Source organism: Moschus berezovskii, chromosome 18 (genome assembly GCF_049115385.1).
Source record: "Moschus berezovskii isolate FMDL1 chromosome 18, NW_MosBer_1.0, whole genome shotgun sequence".
Lineage (NCBI taxonomy): Eukaryota > Metazoa > Chordata > Mammalia > Artiodactyla > Moschidae > Moschus > Moschus berezovskii.
The window spans coordinates 63726414-63746098 of NC_142477.1; the positions used below are offsets into that span (position 1 = coordinate 63726414).

Genomic DNA, 19685 nt, shown 5'->3' on the forward strand with positions numbered 1-19685 from the left:
TGGTATCTCATTGTTTTTCAATTTGCATTTTCTTGATGACATACAATGTGGAAATCTTTTCATCTGCTTACTTGCTATCTGTTTATCTTGTTTGGAAAGGTGTCAGTTTAGACATTTTGACCTCTATTTAGTTGGGATGTTTGTTCTTATTGAGTTTTCTGTATTTTGGTGAGTTCTATCTTTTTTCTTTTTGATATATGTGTTCTACAAACATTTTTTCCTAATCTATTTTTTTCCACTTTGAGTATTTTTAACAGAACAAAAAGTTTTAATTTTAATAAAATCCAGTTTATCAATTTTTTAAGAAGTCGTCACCAAACTCAAAATCACACTAGATTTTATGTTATTTTCTACAAGTTTTGTGAGTGAGTGAGTGAGTGAAGTCGCTCAGTCGTGTCCAACTATTTGCAACCCCATGGACTGTAGCCTATCAGGCTTCTCCATCCATGGGATTTTCCAGGCAAGAATACTGGAGTGGGTTGCCATTTCCTTGTTGTGCATTTTATATTTAGGTCTATGATTCATTTTGAGTTAATTTAAAGGTGTAACATCACTATTGCAGTGCCCAGTTTTCTTTCTTTCCTTGCATGTGCATGTACAGTTCTATCACCATTTGTTGAAAAAGACAGAGCTTCCTCCATTGGATTTCCTTTCCTCTTTGTCAAAGATTCGTTCCGTTCCGTCGCTCAGTCGTGTCCGACTCTTTGCGACCCCGTGGACTGTAGCCTACCAGGCTTCTCCGTCCATGGGATTCTCCAGGCATGAATACTGGAGTGGGTTACCGTTTCCTTCTCCAGGGGATCTTCCCGACCCAGGGATCGAACCCGGGTCTCCCGCATTGGAGGCAGACGCTTTAACCTCTGAGCCACCAGGGAAGCCCCTTAGCTGATCATATTCGTATGGATCTACTTCTGAGCTCTCTATTCTGTTCCAGTGATCTTTTATCTGAATTTGCTCAAACTTCACAATATTGGTTACTACAGATTTACAATGAGTCTTAAGGTTGCTGTCAGTTCTTCCACATTGTTCTTCTTCTTCATTATGGCAGATATTCTGGGTCTTTTGTCTTTCCATATAAATTTATTCAACTTCCAGTACAATGCTGAATAGCACTGGTGAGAGGACATATTCCTGCCTTACTCCTGATCTTAGAGAAAAAGCATCTGGTTTCTACCATTAAGCATGTTGGCTGTACGTTTTCTATAATTTTTTTTTAAAGAATAAGTAATAATGTACAAGATTGTGGATGTTCTATATCAAGCTAAAGAAGTTTCCATTTCTAGCTTTCTGAGAGCTTTCATCATGAACAGGTATTCAATTTTGTCATATAGCTTTTTAATAACCTATGTATCATCATATGATTTTTCTATTTTCTATTTTGATAATATGATGGGTTACATTAATTGATATTTGAATGTTGAACCAGTCTTGAATATTTGGAATAAATACCGCTTGGCTGTGGTGTATAATTCTTTTAATATATTGTTGAATTTGATTATTTTGTTGAGGATATTTGTGCCTGTATTCATAAAAGATATCTGCAGTTGCCCTTTCTTGAAAAGTCTTTGGTTTTAGTATTAGGATAATGTAATGTCTGGTTTTGGTATTAATGCCAGCCTCATAGAAAGAATAAGCTTCTAGTTTTTGGAACAGATTCTACAGAATTGTCATCATTTTCTTCTTAAATATTTGATAGAATTCACCAGTGAAACCATTTGGGTCTGATGTTTTCTGCATTGAAGTTTAATAACTATTGATTCAATTTCTTTAATATATAAGCTTATGCAAAGTGGCAATTTTTCCTTGTGTGAATTTTAGTAGGTTGTGTCTTTCATAAAATTGGTCCAGTTAATCTAATTTATAACATTTATGAGAAACAGTTATTCATAATACTCATTACCCTCTTAATGTTCCTGGGATCCATAGTGATGGCCCCTACATACAGGTTCTCAAAAACTGAAACATTTTCTCCAACATACTCAAACCACACACGCAAAAAACAACAACAAAACAAAAACCCTTCAAGGCCTGTAAGTTTGCTGCTGCTGCTGCTAAGTCACTTCAGTCATGTCCGACTCTGTGCGACCCCATAGACAACAAATCAAGACTAAGTCTACTGTAATTTACTTTGTTTATGATTGAGATGAAAAGTGGGCAAAAAATTGTGCTATATAAGAAGGCTGGGTTAGGAAATTAAAAAGTAGGATACAATCATCATAGTTTTCTTTAAAACTGTACACAAGCCCATGTACCCTAGAGCCCATGCTCGGCAAGAAGAGAAGCCACCACAATGAGAAGCCTGTGCACCACAACTAGAGAGTAGCCCTCGTTTGCTGCAACTAGAGAAAAGCCCGCACGGCAATGGACTCAGTACAGCCAAAAGTAATAAATAAATTATATAAAAAATTTTTTTGCAAAAGATGCTGTAGTAAAAAGATCCAACTTAATAAATGTGAAATCAAGACTTATCAAATAAATCATCAAATTGTTTACTGCTTTTATCTATTTATTTCTGTAATTTGCAACACAGAGAAGTTCACAGACAACAGTTTTATCTGCTCTGTAGAAATACTGTCAAACTTATACTGCCAGCACCATTTTTCCTTTTTGTAACTTCAAGGAATAGTAAGTTGCTCATTCCTTTGAATCTCAACTAGAATATTCTAGGAAGGTATTTTTGTGCGTCATCTTCCCGAAAAAGAATTGACAAGTTTTCTAAAATATAACAGTATTTGTATTTTCTACAAAAGGGAAACATTATACTTGGACGTTTTTGCCTGTTTTAAGAGAGATTTAGTATTGAAGGTAAATAAGAAATTTAAGTAATACAATGCAGTAGAAATCAATTTCAAAAATAAAAATATACACCAAGTCCACTCTGAAAACTAATGATACAAAAAGTGTTTGGAATTCTCTAGTTTACCTTATATGTAGTTTAATTACATTGTCACTTATCTACCTATGATAAAGTCTATTTATTAAAATATCATGCCACATCCCCAAAAAAGCTAGAGAATTTTAAATGAGAATTTTATTTCAGAAAAGTCACAGAGGATTAACAAAATTTTATGAACACAATATCATTAGTAATAATTAACAGAATTAAGAAAGGTTTAATATATATACCACTTATAATATAATACACATTAAAATAGCTTTCATGCTACCTTTATTCATTATTTTTTAGTACTCCAATTTTTAACAAACCTAGAAATATTGTAGTATACATGGAACAGATGTACTATATATTTAAAAATTATGCTGCATTATACATTAAGATACTAAGTCAGTTTTTTAACCTCCAGCAAATTATGGCCTTTCACCATAATTTATAAATTTAAATGATGAAAGCACCAAATATAACTCAAAATGCATAAAATAAACTGGCATATATTTTAAAAGAAAAACATTACATTAGGAATATAAGTAACAAAGAATTTTCCAAAGAATACTGCAGAATTAAGGTATATTTAAAGTATTATAATGATTAAGTCTAGAATGTTTTTTACTTACATTCTTGTCAAATCAGTTGAAAACACAAAAGCACTGACTGACTATGAAGCTATCATTTTTAAATGAATAGTAGATGGCAGCATGAGTCATTTTAAGCATGAAAGGAAAATGGACTATATTATGTGCTTTGATTAGCAAATAACATTCTTTATCCAAGTAATCCTCAGTGTTTCCATTATCCTTGAATGACAAGATTCTTTATGTACTGTGTGAAAAAAACACCATCTTTTTACTGATGGAAGGCTTCTAATCTTATTCGGGTTGGATCTTCTGGATGTCTCAAGGCAATTCCATTACGCAGGAGCAGCTCAATATAAGGTGGCCAAAAAGACTCACTAATTTTGACATATGGGTCATGTGGAACACCAAATAATCTATTTAAAAGAATCTAGGAAAAAACATCATTCAAGATATATCTTACTTGGAAAAAAATTGATACAGATATATTAAAACAGTTGTTTTTTTTTTACCAAAGAATGTTGATCTCTTTCCTTTTGAATAATGTTTAATCATAATTTCTATGTATTAAATAGTTGATTCTATTTTTTAAAAAACTACAAATATTACTGAATGGAAATAGCTTTAAAATTAATCTTTGCACCTGAATTTTTAAAACATTTCCTAAAAACTTGTTAAAAAGCATTTACAATTCTCCCACTTCTCTCAAGATTAATAATTTGTTTATGTTAGAAATTTGGTTATAACCATTTCTTCAAATTAAAAACCAAAGTTCAAAAAATTGCATACATGTCTTAATATTTCAGGAAAAGAGAAAACATCAACCTTCCCCCTCCACTCAAAGCCACTTATTCACCTGATAAACCTTCAAAACAAAAATTCTATCATCATTATTTCCTTCAACTTATCTTAAACATCTTTGATCTCTTCACTAAGAATATTGAGAAGTTTTCAATACCTGTAGTAAATTATATAAGACTAACATTTCTTGAACTACATTCCATGAAATTGGTCTCCCAAGCAATGCTCTTAGCATGGAGTAACAGGGTCCTGTGGTTAAATAAGCTCAAGAAAGATGCTAATGTACACTGAGAATGACCCATCTTTCCCAAATTCAGGGCATTAGAAAAGTTTTGTTAAGAAACACACATTAAATAATTGAACATTAATGTTCCATGAGATATAATGAAAAATGTTAAATATGTATCAATTATTACTCTACCTCCTCAGCTCCCACAGAGTGCCTTCAAAAATTACAAAATCTTCAAGATAAAACAAGTACACAAAACACTTACCTCTAACATTTCATGCAGTGTTATCAGCTGTGCAGTTGATTCTTGAATGTTTTTCTTTGAGGGAAGTGTGAATAATAAGGAATTAAAATTCCAGTTCTGACAATGGCAGGCTATTAGACTATTTCTTAAAAAATTTTTTAAATCTTTTAAATTGATATCTCTCAATTGTAATGATACAAGATATACTAAAACCAAACATTTAAAATGAGATGAGTTTAAAAGAATTCTGAAAGAAAACAACCTATTGTACTAAACATTAAGGTTCATAAAAATACAGCTGAAACAATCTCTAAGACAGGGAAATCTTTCGTAATTACTAAAACATACAATTCAGACTATCTACCTGCTGCTGCTGCTGCTGCTAAGTCACTTCAGTCGTGTCCGACTCTGTGTGACCCCATAGACGGAAGCCCACCAGGGTCCCCCGTCCCTGGGATTCTCCAAGCAAGAACACTGGAGTGGGTTGTCATTTCCTTCTCCAATGTGTGAAAGTGAAAGTGAAGTCGTGTCCGACCCTTAGAGACCCCACGGACTGCAGCCTACCAGGCTCCTCCATCCATGGGATTTCCTAGGCAAGAGTACTGGAGTGGCTTGCCATTGCCTTCTCCGGACTATCTACCTACGTATCTATAAATATATAATGGGTAATGTATATTACACATATTATATATACTCATATAAATGAAAATCTAATTTTTGAACCTCCCCAATTGAAATATCCAAGCAAATGACATTTCAGACTGTACTGAAACAGTTTCAGGACAGAAAACTTGCTTCCTGGGGAGATTTGCTCATCTTTACACAGTTCTTGATGGTTCCTAACATTAACTCAACTCACTAGTTCTTTTTTTCCTGGAATGATAGAGAATAGATCTCATTCCAGTTCCATTCTAGAGTCTCATTGTATCTAGCTAAGATATGTTTCCTTTATTCTTTAATGTTTTAAACCCAAGAAAGATATTCTATGTTCCTCCACTAAATATTGTTCTATTTTATTTGGACTATCCTATTTTATCATGGCAATTAAAAAATACGATTTTAATTTTGTCATCCAATAAATTTACTCTCTAGTCCTCTTCAGTTTCATATCATTTACAAACTGTGATGACTATGTTCTCTACCTCTTTATCCGAATTACTGCTAAAAATGTTCAACAGGATAAGATTCTACAGGAAATCTTGCAAGACAATACTAAGTGAAATTAGGAGCTTTTGAGTTCCGACATTCAATTAACTACATTTCCTACTTAAGTAAAATCCAGTACCTTCCTGACAACAGTCAAAGATTACCATAGAGTCCTTACAAAGTCTTACAGTAATACAAATATATAAAAGAAATAGTAAAATAATCCTGACAAAAACAAATGTGATTACTGAGTAAAGATGGTAAAGCTGGAGATCATCATCTCCTGTCCCCCTAACACCTCACTAAATGGAAGAGAGGTAAAAAAGCAGCATATGATTCACTAGTGATGAAAGCAAATACAATTACCAAACTGACAAAGAAAAATGGCAACCCACTCCAGTATTCTTGCCTGGAGAATCCCAGGGATGGGGGGAGCATGGTGGGCTGCCGTCTATCGGGTCACACAGAGCTGGACACGACTGAAGTGACTTAGCAGCAGCAGCAGGCATAGATAAAAATGTAAAGGTTTGAGACAATCAAAGAAAATAGAGAAAAATTATAATGAAAGGAAACAAAAAATGGTTAAACATCAAGATATGATAAGCATATAATAAAGGACATAAATGGCAATATAATTATATAAAAAGGCAATATAACAACATATAATAAAGGACAGAAATGGCATGGACCTAAAGGAAACAGAAGAGATTAAGAAGAGGTGGCAAGAATACACAGAACTTTACAACAAAGGTCTTAATGACCTAGTTAACCACAATGGTGTGGTCACTCACATAGAGCCAGACATCCTGGAGTGTGAAGTCTAATGAGCCTTAGGAAGCATTACTATGAATAAAGCTAGTGGAAATGATGGGATTCTAGCTGAGCTATTTCAGATCCTAAAAGATGATGCTATGAAAGTGCTACACTCAATATGCCAGCAAATTTGGAAAATTCAGTGGTGGCCACAGGACTGGAAAAGATAAGTTTTCATTTCAATCCCAAACAATGGCAATGCCAAGAATGTTCAAATTACGTTACAACTGCTCTCATTTCACATACTAGTAAGATGCTGCTCAAAATCCTTCCAGCTAGGCTTCAGCAGTATGTGAACCGAGAACTTCCAGATGTATAAGATGGATTTAGAAAAGACAGAGGAAACAGAGAGAACAAATTGCAAAGATCTACTGGATCATGGAAAAAGCAAGCAATTAAAAAAAAAAATTTATTTCTGCTTCACTGACTACACTAAAGTCTTTGACTGTGTGGATCACAACAAACTGTAGGAAACTCTTAAAAATATGGAAATGACAGACCACCTTACCTGTGTCCTAAGAAACCTGTGTGCAGGACAAGAAGCAATGGTTAAAACTGGATATGTAACAGCAGACTGGTTCAACATTACTGGGAAAGGAATACGTCAAGGCTGTAAACTGTCACCCTGCTTATTTAATTTATATGCAGAGTAAGTACATCATGCTAAATGTCGGGCTGGAAGAGTCACAAGCTAGAATCAAGATTGCGGGGAGAAGTATCAACAAACTCAGTTATACAGAGGATACCACTTTAATGGCAGAAAGCGAAGGCGAACTAAAGAACCTCCTGATGAATGTGAAAGAGGAGAGTGAAAAGGCTGGCTTAAAACCCAACATTCAAAAAATGAAGATCACAGCATCCGGTCCCACCACTTCATGGCATATAAATGGGGGAAAACTGGAAACACTGACAGATTTTATTTTCCTGGGCTCCAAAATCACTGCAGATGGTGACTGCAGCCATGAAATTAAAAGATGTTTGCGTCTTGGAGGAAAAACTATGACAAACCTAGACAGCATATTAAAAAGCAGAGACATCACTTTGCTGACAAAGATCCATATAGTCAAAGCTATGATTTTTCTAGTAGCCATGCATGGATGTGAGTGTGGGACCATAAAGAAATCTGAGCATCGAAGAATTGCTGCTTTTGAACTGTGGTGCTGGAGAAGACCTTTGAGAGTCCCCAGGACAGCAGAGAAATAAAACCAGTCAATCCCAAGGGAAATTAACCCCAAATATGCATTAGAAGGACTGATGCTGAAGCTGAAGCTCCAAGACTTTGGCCACCTGACGGGAAGAGCCGACTCTTTGGGAAAGACACTGATACTGGGAAAGAGGAGGAGGTGGTGACAGAGGATGAGATGGTTGGATGGCATCAATGACTCAATGAACATGAGTTTGAGCAAACTCAAGGAGATAGTAAAGGACAGAGAAGATGAGGTCACAAAGAGTCAGACATTACCTAGCGACTGAACAACAAAAGCAGTATAAAATATAATAAAATTTCCATGAAATGAAATGTGACCGAAATCTGCCCCAAGAAACAATATATCATCAAAGGAAACCTGATACTGAATGATCAACATGGTGACATATCCTCATTAAGTTACTGAAGGTCAGACATAAAGAATCTTTCAGGAAAGAAGTCATACCAAAATACATCTGCAGGCTGGCCTCAACTTCTCCACAGCACATTTCCATCTAAGAAAAATGTAGAAACCCACTACCAAGTCTTGTGATTTTTTTAAACTCTCTGCCAAAGATAAGCCTCTAATTATAAAGTAAACAATGTCAGCAATTAAAACTTCAAAAATAAAACACCCAAGAATTCTTCTTGAACAAATTACATAGCAAATAATGGATTAAACTTAAAAACTCAAAATGAAAGGTAAAATATGATAAGAATGGAATCTAACAATGTACAATAAAGACTAAATGCATACATGAATGATGGTACAGAACAAAATACAAATGCAAGAAAACTGGGAAAGTTAAAAGTAAATAATACAATTTACTTATTTTAAATAAACTGATGGCACTTTGGACTTTTGGCCACCAAAACTGTGAGAAAATAAATTTCTTTTAAGCTACCTAATCTTTGGTATTTTGTTATAGCAGCTTGAGCCCACTAATAAATCCATTTTTCTAGCTTGACAGAGAAAGTAACCTATCATTTTGTAATATGTATAAACAGTTCATATACTTCATTTAAAAAAACTGAGTTTATCCAATATGACTTAACAAATTCATGATAGCTTCTGGTAATGAATGTTTCCTTTTAAGAATATAACAAATCTCTGGTTCTATTAGTGGAGAACCTTAAGAGGTTTTAAAAAAAACCCAAAAAACAGTTAAAAAAAGAGAGACTAGAATCAGGAAATAAATCACTGAATTATTTTAAGATTATGATCACTAAGAGGTTAAGGATCCTAAATTAACTGAAATGGTTAACAGAAGGCTGTCAACAATTTCAGAAATGACTAATGGATGGAAATAACAGAATCAGAAAAATATTCCATAACAAATGTAAAGCCTACTGATAATTGCAAAGAAGAAAGAGAAGAATAAATAAACACAGATTATAAGAAAACTAAACTTTCTCCTTTCCCTAGCATGTGCACAGTCACTCAAGAAATATGAACTCAGAGGTACTACAATAGGTATGAAAGACAGTACAAATACAGATGTGAGTTAAACAAAGCAAGCAGCTCACAGAGCATGGTAGGTGAAGAGAGAGACACAAATTGTTACTACAAAATCATGTAATAAATGCTAATAAGATGACACTTAAACTTCATTTAATGCCTCATACAAAAGATGATATTTGAGTTGCTTTAAGAAGGAATTTACTATCCTCATCCGATAGGAACTCTTTTGTAACCAGAGGGAATAGCATGTATAAGGCACAAAAAAGTGCCAGGTCAAATTGTACATCTGCTCCAATAGCATGGATGAATGGACTCATGCAAGAGATGGATAAAGATGGAAAGAAGGCCACAGAGACAGACAAAGTCCAGAATACAAACCCATCACTCTAAGGAGTTGACAGACTTCATCCCAGAGGGGAGCATCAAAAGTTTTATGTTGGGAAAAAAAAGTTTTACATTGAAAAGATTAAAATATGTATATGTTTAAATATATGATTAAATAAATTATTAAATATGTAAAGTTTTAGAAAGATCATTCTGGAACCTGTTTCATAGGAACCAGTATCCTACTCCCACAAGTTCTTATTATTTATACCCTGTTTTGCTTTTTAAAAATGAATTAAAGTGCTTATTTCCAACTTTCTGTCACCCAATGAAATATTTATTTGCTTTTTTCATAACTACTATTAAAATAGTCAATAACTTACCTCAGCTATAGGTATCTTCTGATTTTAAGCTACATATGTTTATTATAGAAAATTTGGAAAATAATGAAAATGAAAACAAAATAAATCTCATCTACAATATTAGCCCCAGGCATAAAGCACTATTACATTTTTTGGTACCAATTAGACATTTTGGTATACAATTTAATCATCTATGCTTTATCCTCTAACAAAAATTTGTGAGCATTTCATCAATTCCTTTGATAGTGTTCAATACATTATTTTTAAAAGCTCCATTTTCTCCACTATATGAATACAGTGTAAAAAAAAATTTATTTCTAGTTTATTGAACAACTAGATTCCTTCTAATTTTTCAGTAAATACCATAACGTGATGATGGAATACTTCTGTACATGTACCTATTTGTTTATATCAATGAAAAGAAAAATAAGAAAGAAAGAAAGACAGTGAAGTCACTCAGTCGTGTCAGATTCTTTGTGACCCCATGGATTGTAGCCTACTAGGCTCCTCCATCCATGGGATTTTCTAGGCAAAAGTACTGGAGTCAGTTGCCATTTCCTTCTCCAGGGGATCTTCCCAACCTAGATATCGAACTCAGGTTTCCCACATTGCAGACAGACGCTTTACCGTCTGAGCCACCAGGGATGCAAGCTTATATCTTTGAAGTGCATATTAAACAAGAAAATTCATCAGAAAATTTACATTTGAACCTACTACAACAATTTCATATCTGAATATCTACAAGAATGTCTTCTCTACAACTTACCTTTTTCTTTTTAACATTTCTATCAGGCAGAGGAAAATGGTCTTCAAGAAACCCACCCAAGGTAACCAAGAGTTTTTCCTTATATTCTTTTATATCACGCATTTTTGTTTTCAGCTCATTAAAAATTCTAGAAAGATTTAAAAAAAAAAATTAAGAGAACTAATTTGTTGACAAAATACTTAGGTATAAAGAATTGGTTACTCATAAAATTAATCAAACACTCTTTTCATACTTCATTGCTCAAATCAAATAACTAGCTTTATGAGATAGTCTATTTAACATAGGAAAACTAAAAGTCAAATTATTAATAAAAGATTATGTAACTTTTAACAATTAGTAAAAGTCAGGGTAAGACAATTTCTAGCAAAATTCACCTGCTTTTCAACTATGCATTTCATATAACATAAAAAAGGAAATAATTTATCCTATTTTGAAAACCTAGAACACAACATCAATACCTTGATTCAGAAAATGTCACAACCTGCTGTTTCAATCCATTTTGTAGTTCATTAAGAGATTCCAATATCTGTTGCTGTTCATCCAACCATTTTTGCTCCCTTTGTATGTGAAAAAACCAAACAATAGTCAAATAAAACATTAATGCTAATTCAATACATATAAAAGACTAATGGTAATCATAATATAAATATACCTTTCTAAGTCTTCTTTTAATTTTTCATTATTTGACTGGATAGTAGATAGCACCAATTCAAGATCATGTCTCAACTTTTGGAACTAGAACAAAATAATTAAAATTAATTGTTTAATCTTTAATCTTGTAGGTAGTTATATGTCTGAACAATAGTGAAATTTACATACTAGGATATACATTCAGAAACCAATGGCAAAAAAACGCTAGCAAAAAAGTCTTTGAAAGGTAAATATACACCAGGTACTAGGGTGTTCATTGGTAGGACTGATGTTGAAGCTGAAACTCCAATACTTTGGCCACCTGACTCATTTGAAAAGACCCTGATGCTGGGAAAGATTGAGAGCAGGAGGAGAAGGGGAAGACAGAGGATGAGATGGTTGGATGGCATCACCAACTCAAAGGACATGGGTTTGAGTGGACTCCGGGAGTTGGTGATGGACACGGAGGCCTGGCGTGCTTGTGGTTCATGGGGTCACAGAGTCGGACACGACTGAGCAACTGAACTGAACTAAGTTATATGTAATATTTCATTGTTAAATTAAAAGATATAAGAGGCTTTGAGCAATAAATTGTAATTTCATACTGAAAGGCAATTCAGTGGAAAATTTTCAGTAACCAGGCATATTAGGTAGGTCTCTTTTCTAATGAGACTATACTAAACAGACACAGATGAGTATCACTCATTCAACAAATATTTCTTGATCAATTGTTAACACCAGCCACTGTTGAATGAGTCAGGGATGCGAAAGTGAAGAGAACAAAGAGGAAATCCAAATGAAGAAACAAACTTGAAACTCCAGAGTGGGATAAATACAAAACAGTAAAAGTAGGTCAAAGCAAGACTACAGAAATGAGGAGCAGGGATGGCATTTTTAGGTGTGATATAGACAACACTGATAGTACATCAAATATGGTCCAATAATGGACTTAAATTAATAATCAAAAAATTTATTGGAAAAAAATGCAAAAATTTGGATGCTAAAAATACACTTGCAAATAATCCATGGGTCAAAAACACAATTCTCAGAAAAATAAGAAATTATGATGAACTATTTGAAAATAAAAGCAAGATTAAACTTTCTGGAATAAAGCAAAAGAAGTATTCATATTAGAATTTACACCACTAAAAGCCTGTATTAGAAAAAAAGAAAGCTGTCTCTATAAATCTAGCTTGAACATCTGGATCATCAAAAAAGCAAGAGTTTCAGAAAAACATCTACTTCTGCTTTATTGATTATGCGAAAGCCTTTGGCTATGTGGATGACAACAAACTATGGAAAATTCTTAAAGAGGTGGGAACAGACCACCTTACCTGCCTCCTGAGAAATCTGTATACAGGTCAAGAAGCAACAGTTAGAACTGGACATGGAACAACAGACTGGTTCCAAATCAGGAAAGGAGTGGTCAAGGCTGTATATTGTCACCCTGCTTATTTAACTTATATACAGAGTACATCATGCAAAATACCAGGCTGGATGAAGCATATGCTGGAATCAAGATTGCCAGGAGAAATATCAATAACCTCAGATAGGCAGATGACACCACCCTTATGGCAGAAAGCAAAGAACTAAAGAGCCTCTTGATGAAAGTAAAAGAGGAGAGTGAAAAAGTTGGCTTAAAATTCAACATTCAGAAAACGAAGATCATGGCATCTGGTCCCATCATTTCATGGCAAATAGATAGGGAAACAATGGAAACAGTGACAGACTTTATTTTCTTGGGTTCCAAAGTCACTGCGGATGGTGACTGCACCCACGAAATTAAAAGACACTTGCTCCTTGGAAGAAAAGCTATGACCAATCTAGACAGCATATTAAAAAGCAGAGACATTACTTTGCCAACAAAGGTCCATCTAGTTAAAAGCTATGGTTTTTCCAGTAGTCATGTATGGATGTGAGAGTTGGACCATAAACAAGACTGGGCACTGAAGAATTGATGCTTTTGAACTGTGGTGTTGGTGAAGACTCTTGAGAGTCCCTTGGACTGCAAGGAGATCAAACCTGATGCTCGGAAAGATTGAAGGCAGGAGGAGAAGGGGACGACAGAGGATGAGATGGTTGGATGGCATCATTGAGTCAATGGACATGAGTTTGAGTCAGCTTCAGGAGTTGGTGATGGATAAGGAGGCCTGGTGTGCTGTAGTCCATGGGTCACTAAGAGTTGGACATGACTGAGTGACTGAACTTATGAACAATGAGGTGCATGTATCTTTCTGAATTAGTATTCTTGTTTCATTCAGATATATACCCAGGAGTGGAGTTGCTGGGTAATATGGTAGTCTATTTTTAGCTTTTTGAGAAACCGCCATACTGTTTTTCACAGAGGATACACCAATTTATGTTTCCAACAGTGTTTGAGGGTTCCCTTTTCTCCATGTCCTCACCATTTGTTATTTGTATTCTTTTTGACAATAGTCATACTGACAAACGTGAGGTATTATCATTTTAATCAGCTTGTTTTTTTGCTTTTTTGGGGGCATGACCATGTGGCATTCAGGATCTTAGTTCCCCGACCAAGAACTGAATTCAGGCCCCCTGCAGTGGAAATGCAGTCTTAACCACTCGACTGCTAGGGAAGTCCTAGATTTTTTTTTTTTTTTATGTTGACTTACATAAGTCTTTTATATAAGTTGGATATTAGCCCCTTATCAGTCATTGCATTTGCTAATGTATTCTCCCATTCAGTTGTCTTTTCATTTTGTTGTTTTCTTTTGCTATGCAAAAGCTTTTAAATTTAATAAGGTCCTATTTGTTTATTGTTGCTTTTATTTCCTTTACTTTAGGAGACAAAGCTAAAAACACATTACTATGCTTTATGTCAGAGTGTTCTACCCATATTTTCCTCTAGGAGACTGATGGTTTCTGGTCTTACTTATCCGTCTTTAATCTGCTTTGAGTTTACTTTGTATATGGTGATAGAGAATGTTCTAGATTTATTTCTTTATGTATGGATGTCCAGTTTTCCCAGCACTACTCACCGAAGAGACTGTCTTTTCTCCATTGTAAATTCTTGCCTACTTTGTTGTAGATTAAATGATCAAAAATCTGTGAGTTTCTTTCTGGACCTTCTTCCATGTCTACATTAGTTCCTTGTTAGTGTAGAGAAATGTAATATGTTTCCATTAATTTTGTATCCTGAAACTTAACCAAATACACTGAAGTGTTCTAGTAGTTTTCTAGTAGTGTCTTTAGGATTTTCCATGTATAATATCATGTCATCTACAGTAATAGTTTTACTTCTTCTTTTCCAATTTGGATTCCTTCTATTTCTTTTTCTTGACTGATTGCTGAGTCTTGGACCTCCAATACTATGTTGAATGAAATTTGGTAACTCACATTTAAAGCTCAAAAACAAACTCTATTCATAAATTACTTTTTGATGAACATCCACCCTGCTTTCCACTGGGAACCCCCCTGTATTAATACTTATAGACCTTTTTTCCAGGGCCATTTCTATTTTCCAGAGATTATTTTGACTCCAGTTTGAGGCTACTTTTATACCATACTTTAGGATCCCTAAAGGAAATCAACCCTGAATAGTCACTGGAAGGACTGATTCTGAGGCTGAAGCTCCAATACTTTGGCCACCTGATGTGAAGAGACAACTCAATGGAAAAGACCCTGATGCTGGGAAAGACTGAGGATGAGAGGAGGAGGGGGCGACAGAGGATGAGACAGTTGGATGGCATCACTGATTCAATGGACATGAGTTTGAGCAAACTCAGGGAGATAGTGAAGAACAGGAAAACCTGGTATGGTACAGTTCATGAGGTTGCAGAGACTGGGACACAACTTGGCAACTTAACAACAACAAAGGACCCCTGTAGACAGATCAAGGGAAGGAGCTGGTACTTCCACCACACAGTATAAAAAAGTTAACTTGAACTTTCTAACTTTTGACCTCACACCAACCTTGTTAAACCTGGTGTGCTAAGGTCAAAGCCTCAATAGTTTAATGTCTCCAAATAACATGCCTCCAGTTTTCAGGTGTGTGGGTGAAAGTTAGCCACCTGATTGCAAGAGAGAGAGAGAAGGCCTAGTGGTCTGTTCTTACTTGAAAGAAATCTCATTTTAAGCTCTATAGTTGAACCCTGAATTTTCAAGTACCAGGTTCCTTCAAATTCAAAGCCTTTCTTCAGTTCTATTGGGCAGATTCTGTCTCTAAGAATACAGATATTTATCTATTTCAATGCTCTACAACTTTGTTTAAAATTCTTGTTTGCTTCTATCTTATCTCCTAAACTTTGATCTAATAAACTGATGCTTTAAAAAACATCTTTATTGATGAAAGATGCTTTAAAAAACATCTTTATGTTAAATTTTAAGGACAAATATATATGTATAATTGTTTAGTTATATGTAAACTTTTAGCATTTATTATGAAGTTTAATCAACAAAAATTAAATACAAGAGTAAAGTTTATATATTTAATTCAAAATTCAAATAATCTGAAGAATCCTATTCAATAAAACATAATTAATACAATTTTAAACTGATTTCATCTCACTCACTATGGCATGAACTTATCCAAAACACTTCTTGTCATAAGCTATTCTGCTGCTGCTGCTGCTGCTGCTAAGTCACTTCAGTCGTGTCCGACTCTGTGTGCTCAGTCGTGTCTGACCCTTAGCGACCCCACGGACTGCAGCCTACCAGGCTCCTCCATCCATGGGATTTTCTAGACAAGAGTACTGGAGTGGCTTGCCATTGCCTTCTCCGAAGCTATTCTGGGTTACTACAAATTCATTCAGTGACTTACCTCTTCTATTCCTAATGTTACCAGAATTTCTTCATTCAGAGGAATCACTACAGGAACAAAACAAAACAAAAATTATACATATGCTTAGTTATCTCTCAAAAATCAAGAATTTGATTTTGTAGTTTCTAAGATACCGCTTTCCTTTTTCATTTATATACAATAGAATGTTTATGAGATGTGTACAGTTTTTACAAAATTTTTTACTTAACACCTTTACATATATAGCCAAATTATATATCACATTACACAAATGTGATATTTTCACATTTTGTTTTCAGTGCCTTTTTCTCTATTTTATTTTCCCAATCCATCAAAAACAAAATTAATATTCTACAGTGTGTTTCTTAAATATTTCTCTGTGGTTAAATGATTCTATGCATACAAACATAGATCCAATGTATACAGTCTACGCATATTTGTACATATACAAACAAAGGGTTATTAATTTTGTCATTCCTGGTTTTACAAGAATGAGATCATATCATACACATTACTCTATTTTTCACTCAACAAAACCCACATGGAGTAAGTCAAATTCATAACTTTAAATCACTGCATAATACTGCACATGGTAAATTCATCAAATGTGTTGAGCAATTTCACTATTGATTGAGCACTGACTTGTGTCTAGAGTTTAGCCTCAAAAAACAATGATGCAGGAAACATTCTTTTATTTATGTTCTTATACATTGATTCTTTCATTTCTGTGGGACAGAGTCCCAGAAAGTGAATTTCACAGAAGAAAATGTGTATTCTGAAGTTTAAAATAGGATGCTAGATTTTTTTTTTAATTTTCTGGAAGCAATGACTAAGAAACAGAAAATATATTATAAACTCTTCTAAAAATTCTGCCAATCTGATGAATATAAATTAATATTCCATTTTAATTTCATATAGCAAAATCAAATCCTTATATTTACAAAAGTTCAATTCTTATACTAAATTTATTTTTCCTAATAAAGTGCTACTAAAACTTCTCAAATGATATGCTACTGGACACTTTCTAAGCTTTCTTCCATGCTAGAGGGTTTTCTAACAGAAAAGAGCTATGAAATTCATAGGCCCTGTAGAACTAAATAGGACTAGTTATAGGCAGCCCTGGGATAGCTACACAATGAAAAGGATTCTAAGAATATAAAGTTTAAAAATCTCCCTTTTGACAAGTGTGACCAAAAGTAGCACTTCATATTCAAACAATCATTTCAACCAATATGGCAGGCTCTAAGAATATAAAGATTTTAAAAATCTTTCCAGTGTGGCAGCCTATGGGATTCACAACCTTAAGCAAGGTGGGTGTTTGACCAACAAGTCAGTGTGTTCAGTGCTAGCAGTACAAGGTCTTTATGTAAGATTAAAAGACGTCTGGAAGGTAGAGAGATATACAAGTCTGATGTTACAAAGAAGTCTGCTTTGGATATACAGACATGAAACTGTGGAAATTTTGTGACCTCTCCCTATCCTTCCATCCATTCCTACTCCACCAAAACTCATATTTTGACGTCCTAAGTTCTAGTACCTCAAAACATGACTGTATTGGGGCTGGATCATAATTAAGTTAAAATGAGGTCAACACGGTAGACCCTACTCCATTATGAATGGCTTTCTTATACAAAGAGATTAGAACACAGATGGGTGACCATGTGAAAACACAGGAAGAAAATGGTAGGCAGTCTACTTGCCAAGGAGAGAGGCCTCAGAAGAAACCAACCCTGCCAACACCTTGATCTTGGACTTCTATCTTCCAGAATCGTGAAGGGGGAAAAAAGCTTCTGTTGTTTAAGCAACTCAGTCATGCTACTTTGTTATGACAGCACTAACAAACTAATATAGAAGTCATTAATACAGATATAACACATTAAAATAGGAGCAGAAAAGTATAATGTTGAAATAGCATATAGAGTAAGAAGCAAAAAGCACTGAACACCAACATTTTAATAGCAGAGTATGAGCAGTCTTTGAGATGCCCAATATAACGCTAGAGAAGGCAACAAGATATACGGTTGAATGTAAATTAAAATCATAATTGTATATACATACATATCAGAGGTGCTGAAATAAAAAGACTACTAGGTGGTAGTGAAGACATAAAACGATGGTGGACATTGGCATGAACATAATATTAGGTTGGTGCAAACGTAAATGCAGTTTCAGATCATGAATTTTAAATCACTATTACTAGGCTCAAACATATCTTTATTAATCAAAACAGGAACCATTACAATCAATACATTTTTGCCAATGAGAAATAAGTTAGTTTATTCCTTTAGCTTAAAAATCTGGGCTTCAGGATTTGACAAACCGTTGGAAAGCATTTTCTGCCTCTTGCTGGTTGTGAAAGCATTTTCCCTGCAAAAGTTGTCAAGGTGTTTGAAGAAGTAATAGTCCGTTGGCAAGAAATCAGGTGACGAGAATGAGATGGCTGGATGGCATCACCGACTCTGTGGGCATGAGTTTGAGTGTACTCCGGGGGTTGGTGATGGACAGGGAGGCCTGGCGTGCTGTGATTCATGGGGTCGCGGAGAGTCGGACACGACTGAGTGACTGAACTGAACTGAACTGAACTGATGGTAGATGTGGCAAAACATCATAGCCCAGTTCATTCAACTTTGGAAGCACTGGTTGTGTGCTGTGCAGTCAGGTATTGTTATGGAGAAGAATTGGGCCCTTTCTGTTGATCAATGCCAGTTGCAGGTGCTGCAGTTTTCAGTGCATCTCATCAATTTGCTGAACATACTTCTCAGATGTTATAGTTTCACCAGGATTCAGAAAGCTGTAGTGGATTAGACCAGCAGCAGATCACCAGTGACCATGACCTTTTTTCAGGGCAAATTTGGCTTTGGGAAGTGCTTTGGAGTTTTTTGTTGGTCCAACCACTGAGCTGGTCATCACTGGCTGTCATATAAAATCAACTTTTCATTACACGTCACAATCCGATTGAGAAATGGTTCACTGTTGTTGTGTACAGTAAAAAACACTTAAAATGATTTTTTTTGACTTTCAGTCAGCTTACAAGGTAGTCAGGTAACAAGCTTTTTCACCTTTTCAATTTGCTTCAAATACTGAACAACCATAGAATGGCCAACAATGAGTTCTTCCACAACTTTTTGTGTAGTTGTAAGAGGATCAGCTTCAATGATCCTTTCAACTAGTTGTCAACTTCTGATGGCCGGCCATGTGCTTCTCATCTTCAAGGCTCTCATCTCCTTTGCTAAACTTCTTGAACCACCACTGCACTATACATTTATTAGCAGTTCCTGAGAAAAATGCATTATTGATGCTGCAAGTTATCTCTGCCGCTTCATCACCTGAACTCATGTAAGAAAATCACTCAAATTTCCTTTATTTCTAACACCACTTCCTGAGTCTAAAATAAATATAAAATAAACAGCAAGTAATGTCATTAGCAAAAACAACATAAAGCTAGAAATGTGCATTGAATCTATAACATAACCACATTTATTGAAGATTATA

At 34.8% G+C, this 19685-nt stretch overlaps 1 protein-coding gene across 1 annotated transcript in view; it reads right to left on the reverse strand.

Moving 5' to 3' along the window:
• Positions 1–2534: 2534 nt before the first annotated feature.
• CENPK (centromere protein K) overlaps positions 2535–19685 on the reverse strand; it is a 34387-nt gene continuing 17236 nt past the window's right edge. Inside the window, exons 5-10 of the mRNA XM_055421988.2 lie at positions 16215–16261; positions 11457–11539; positions 11263–11361; positions 10805–10931; positions 4767–4820; positions 2535–3901 (exon numbers count right to left, since the gene is read on the reverse strand). Of these exons, the coding sequence (XP_055277963.1) occupies positions 3743–3901; positions 4767–4820; positions 10805–10931; positions 11263–11361; positions 11457–11539; positions 16215–16261 (569 nt within the window). The 3' untranslated portion in view covers positions 2535–3742. The remainder of the gene's footprint in view (positions 3902–4766; positions 4821–10804; positions 10932–11262; positions 11362–11456; positions 11540–16214; positions 16262–19685) is intronic.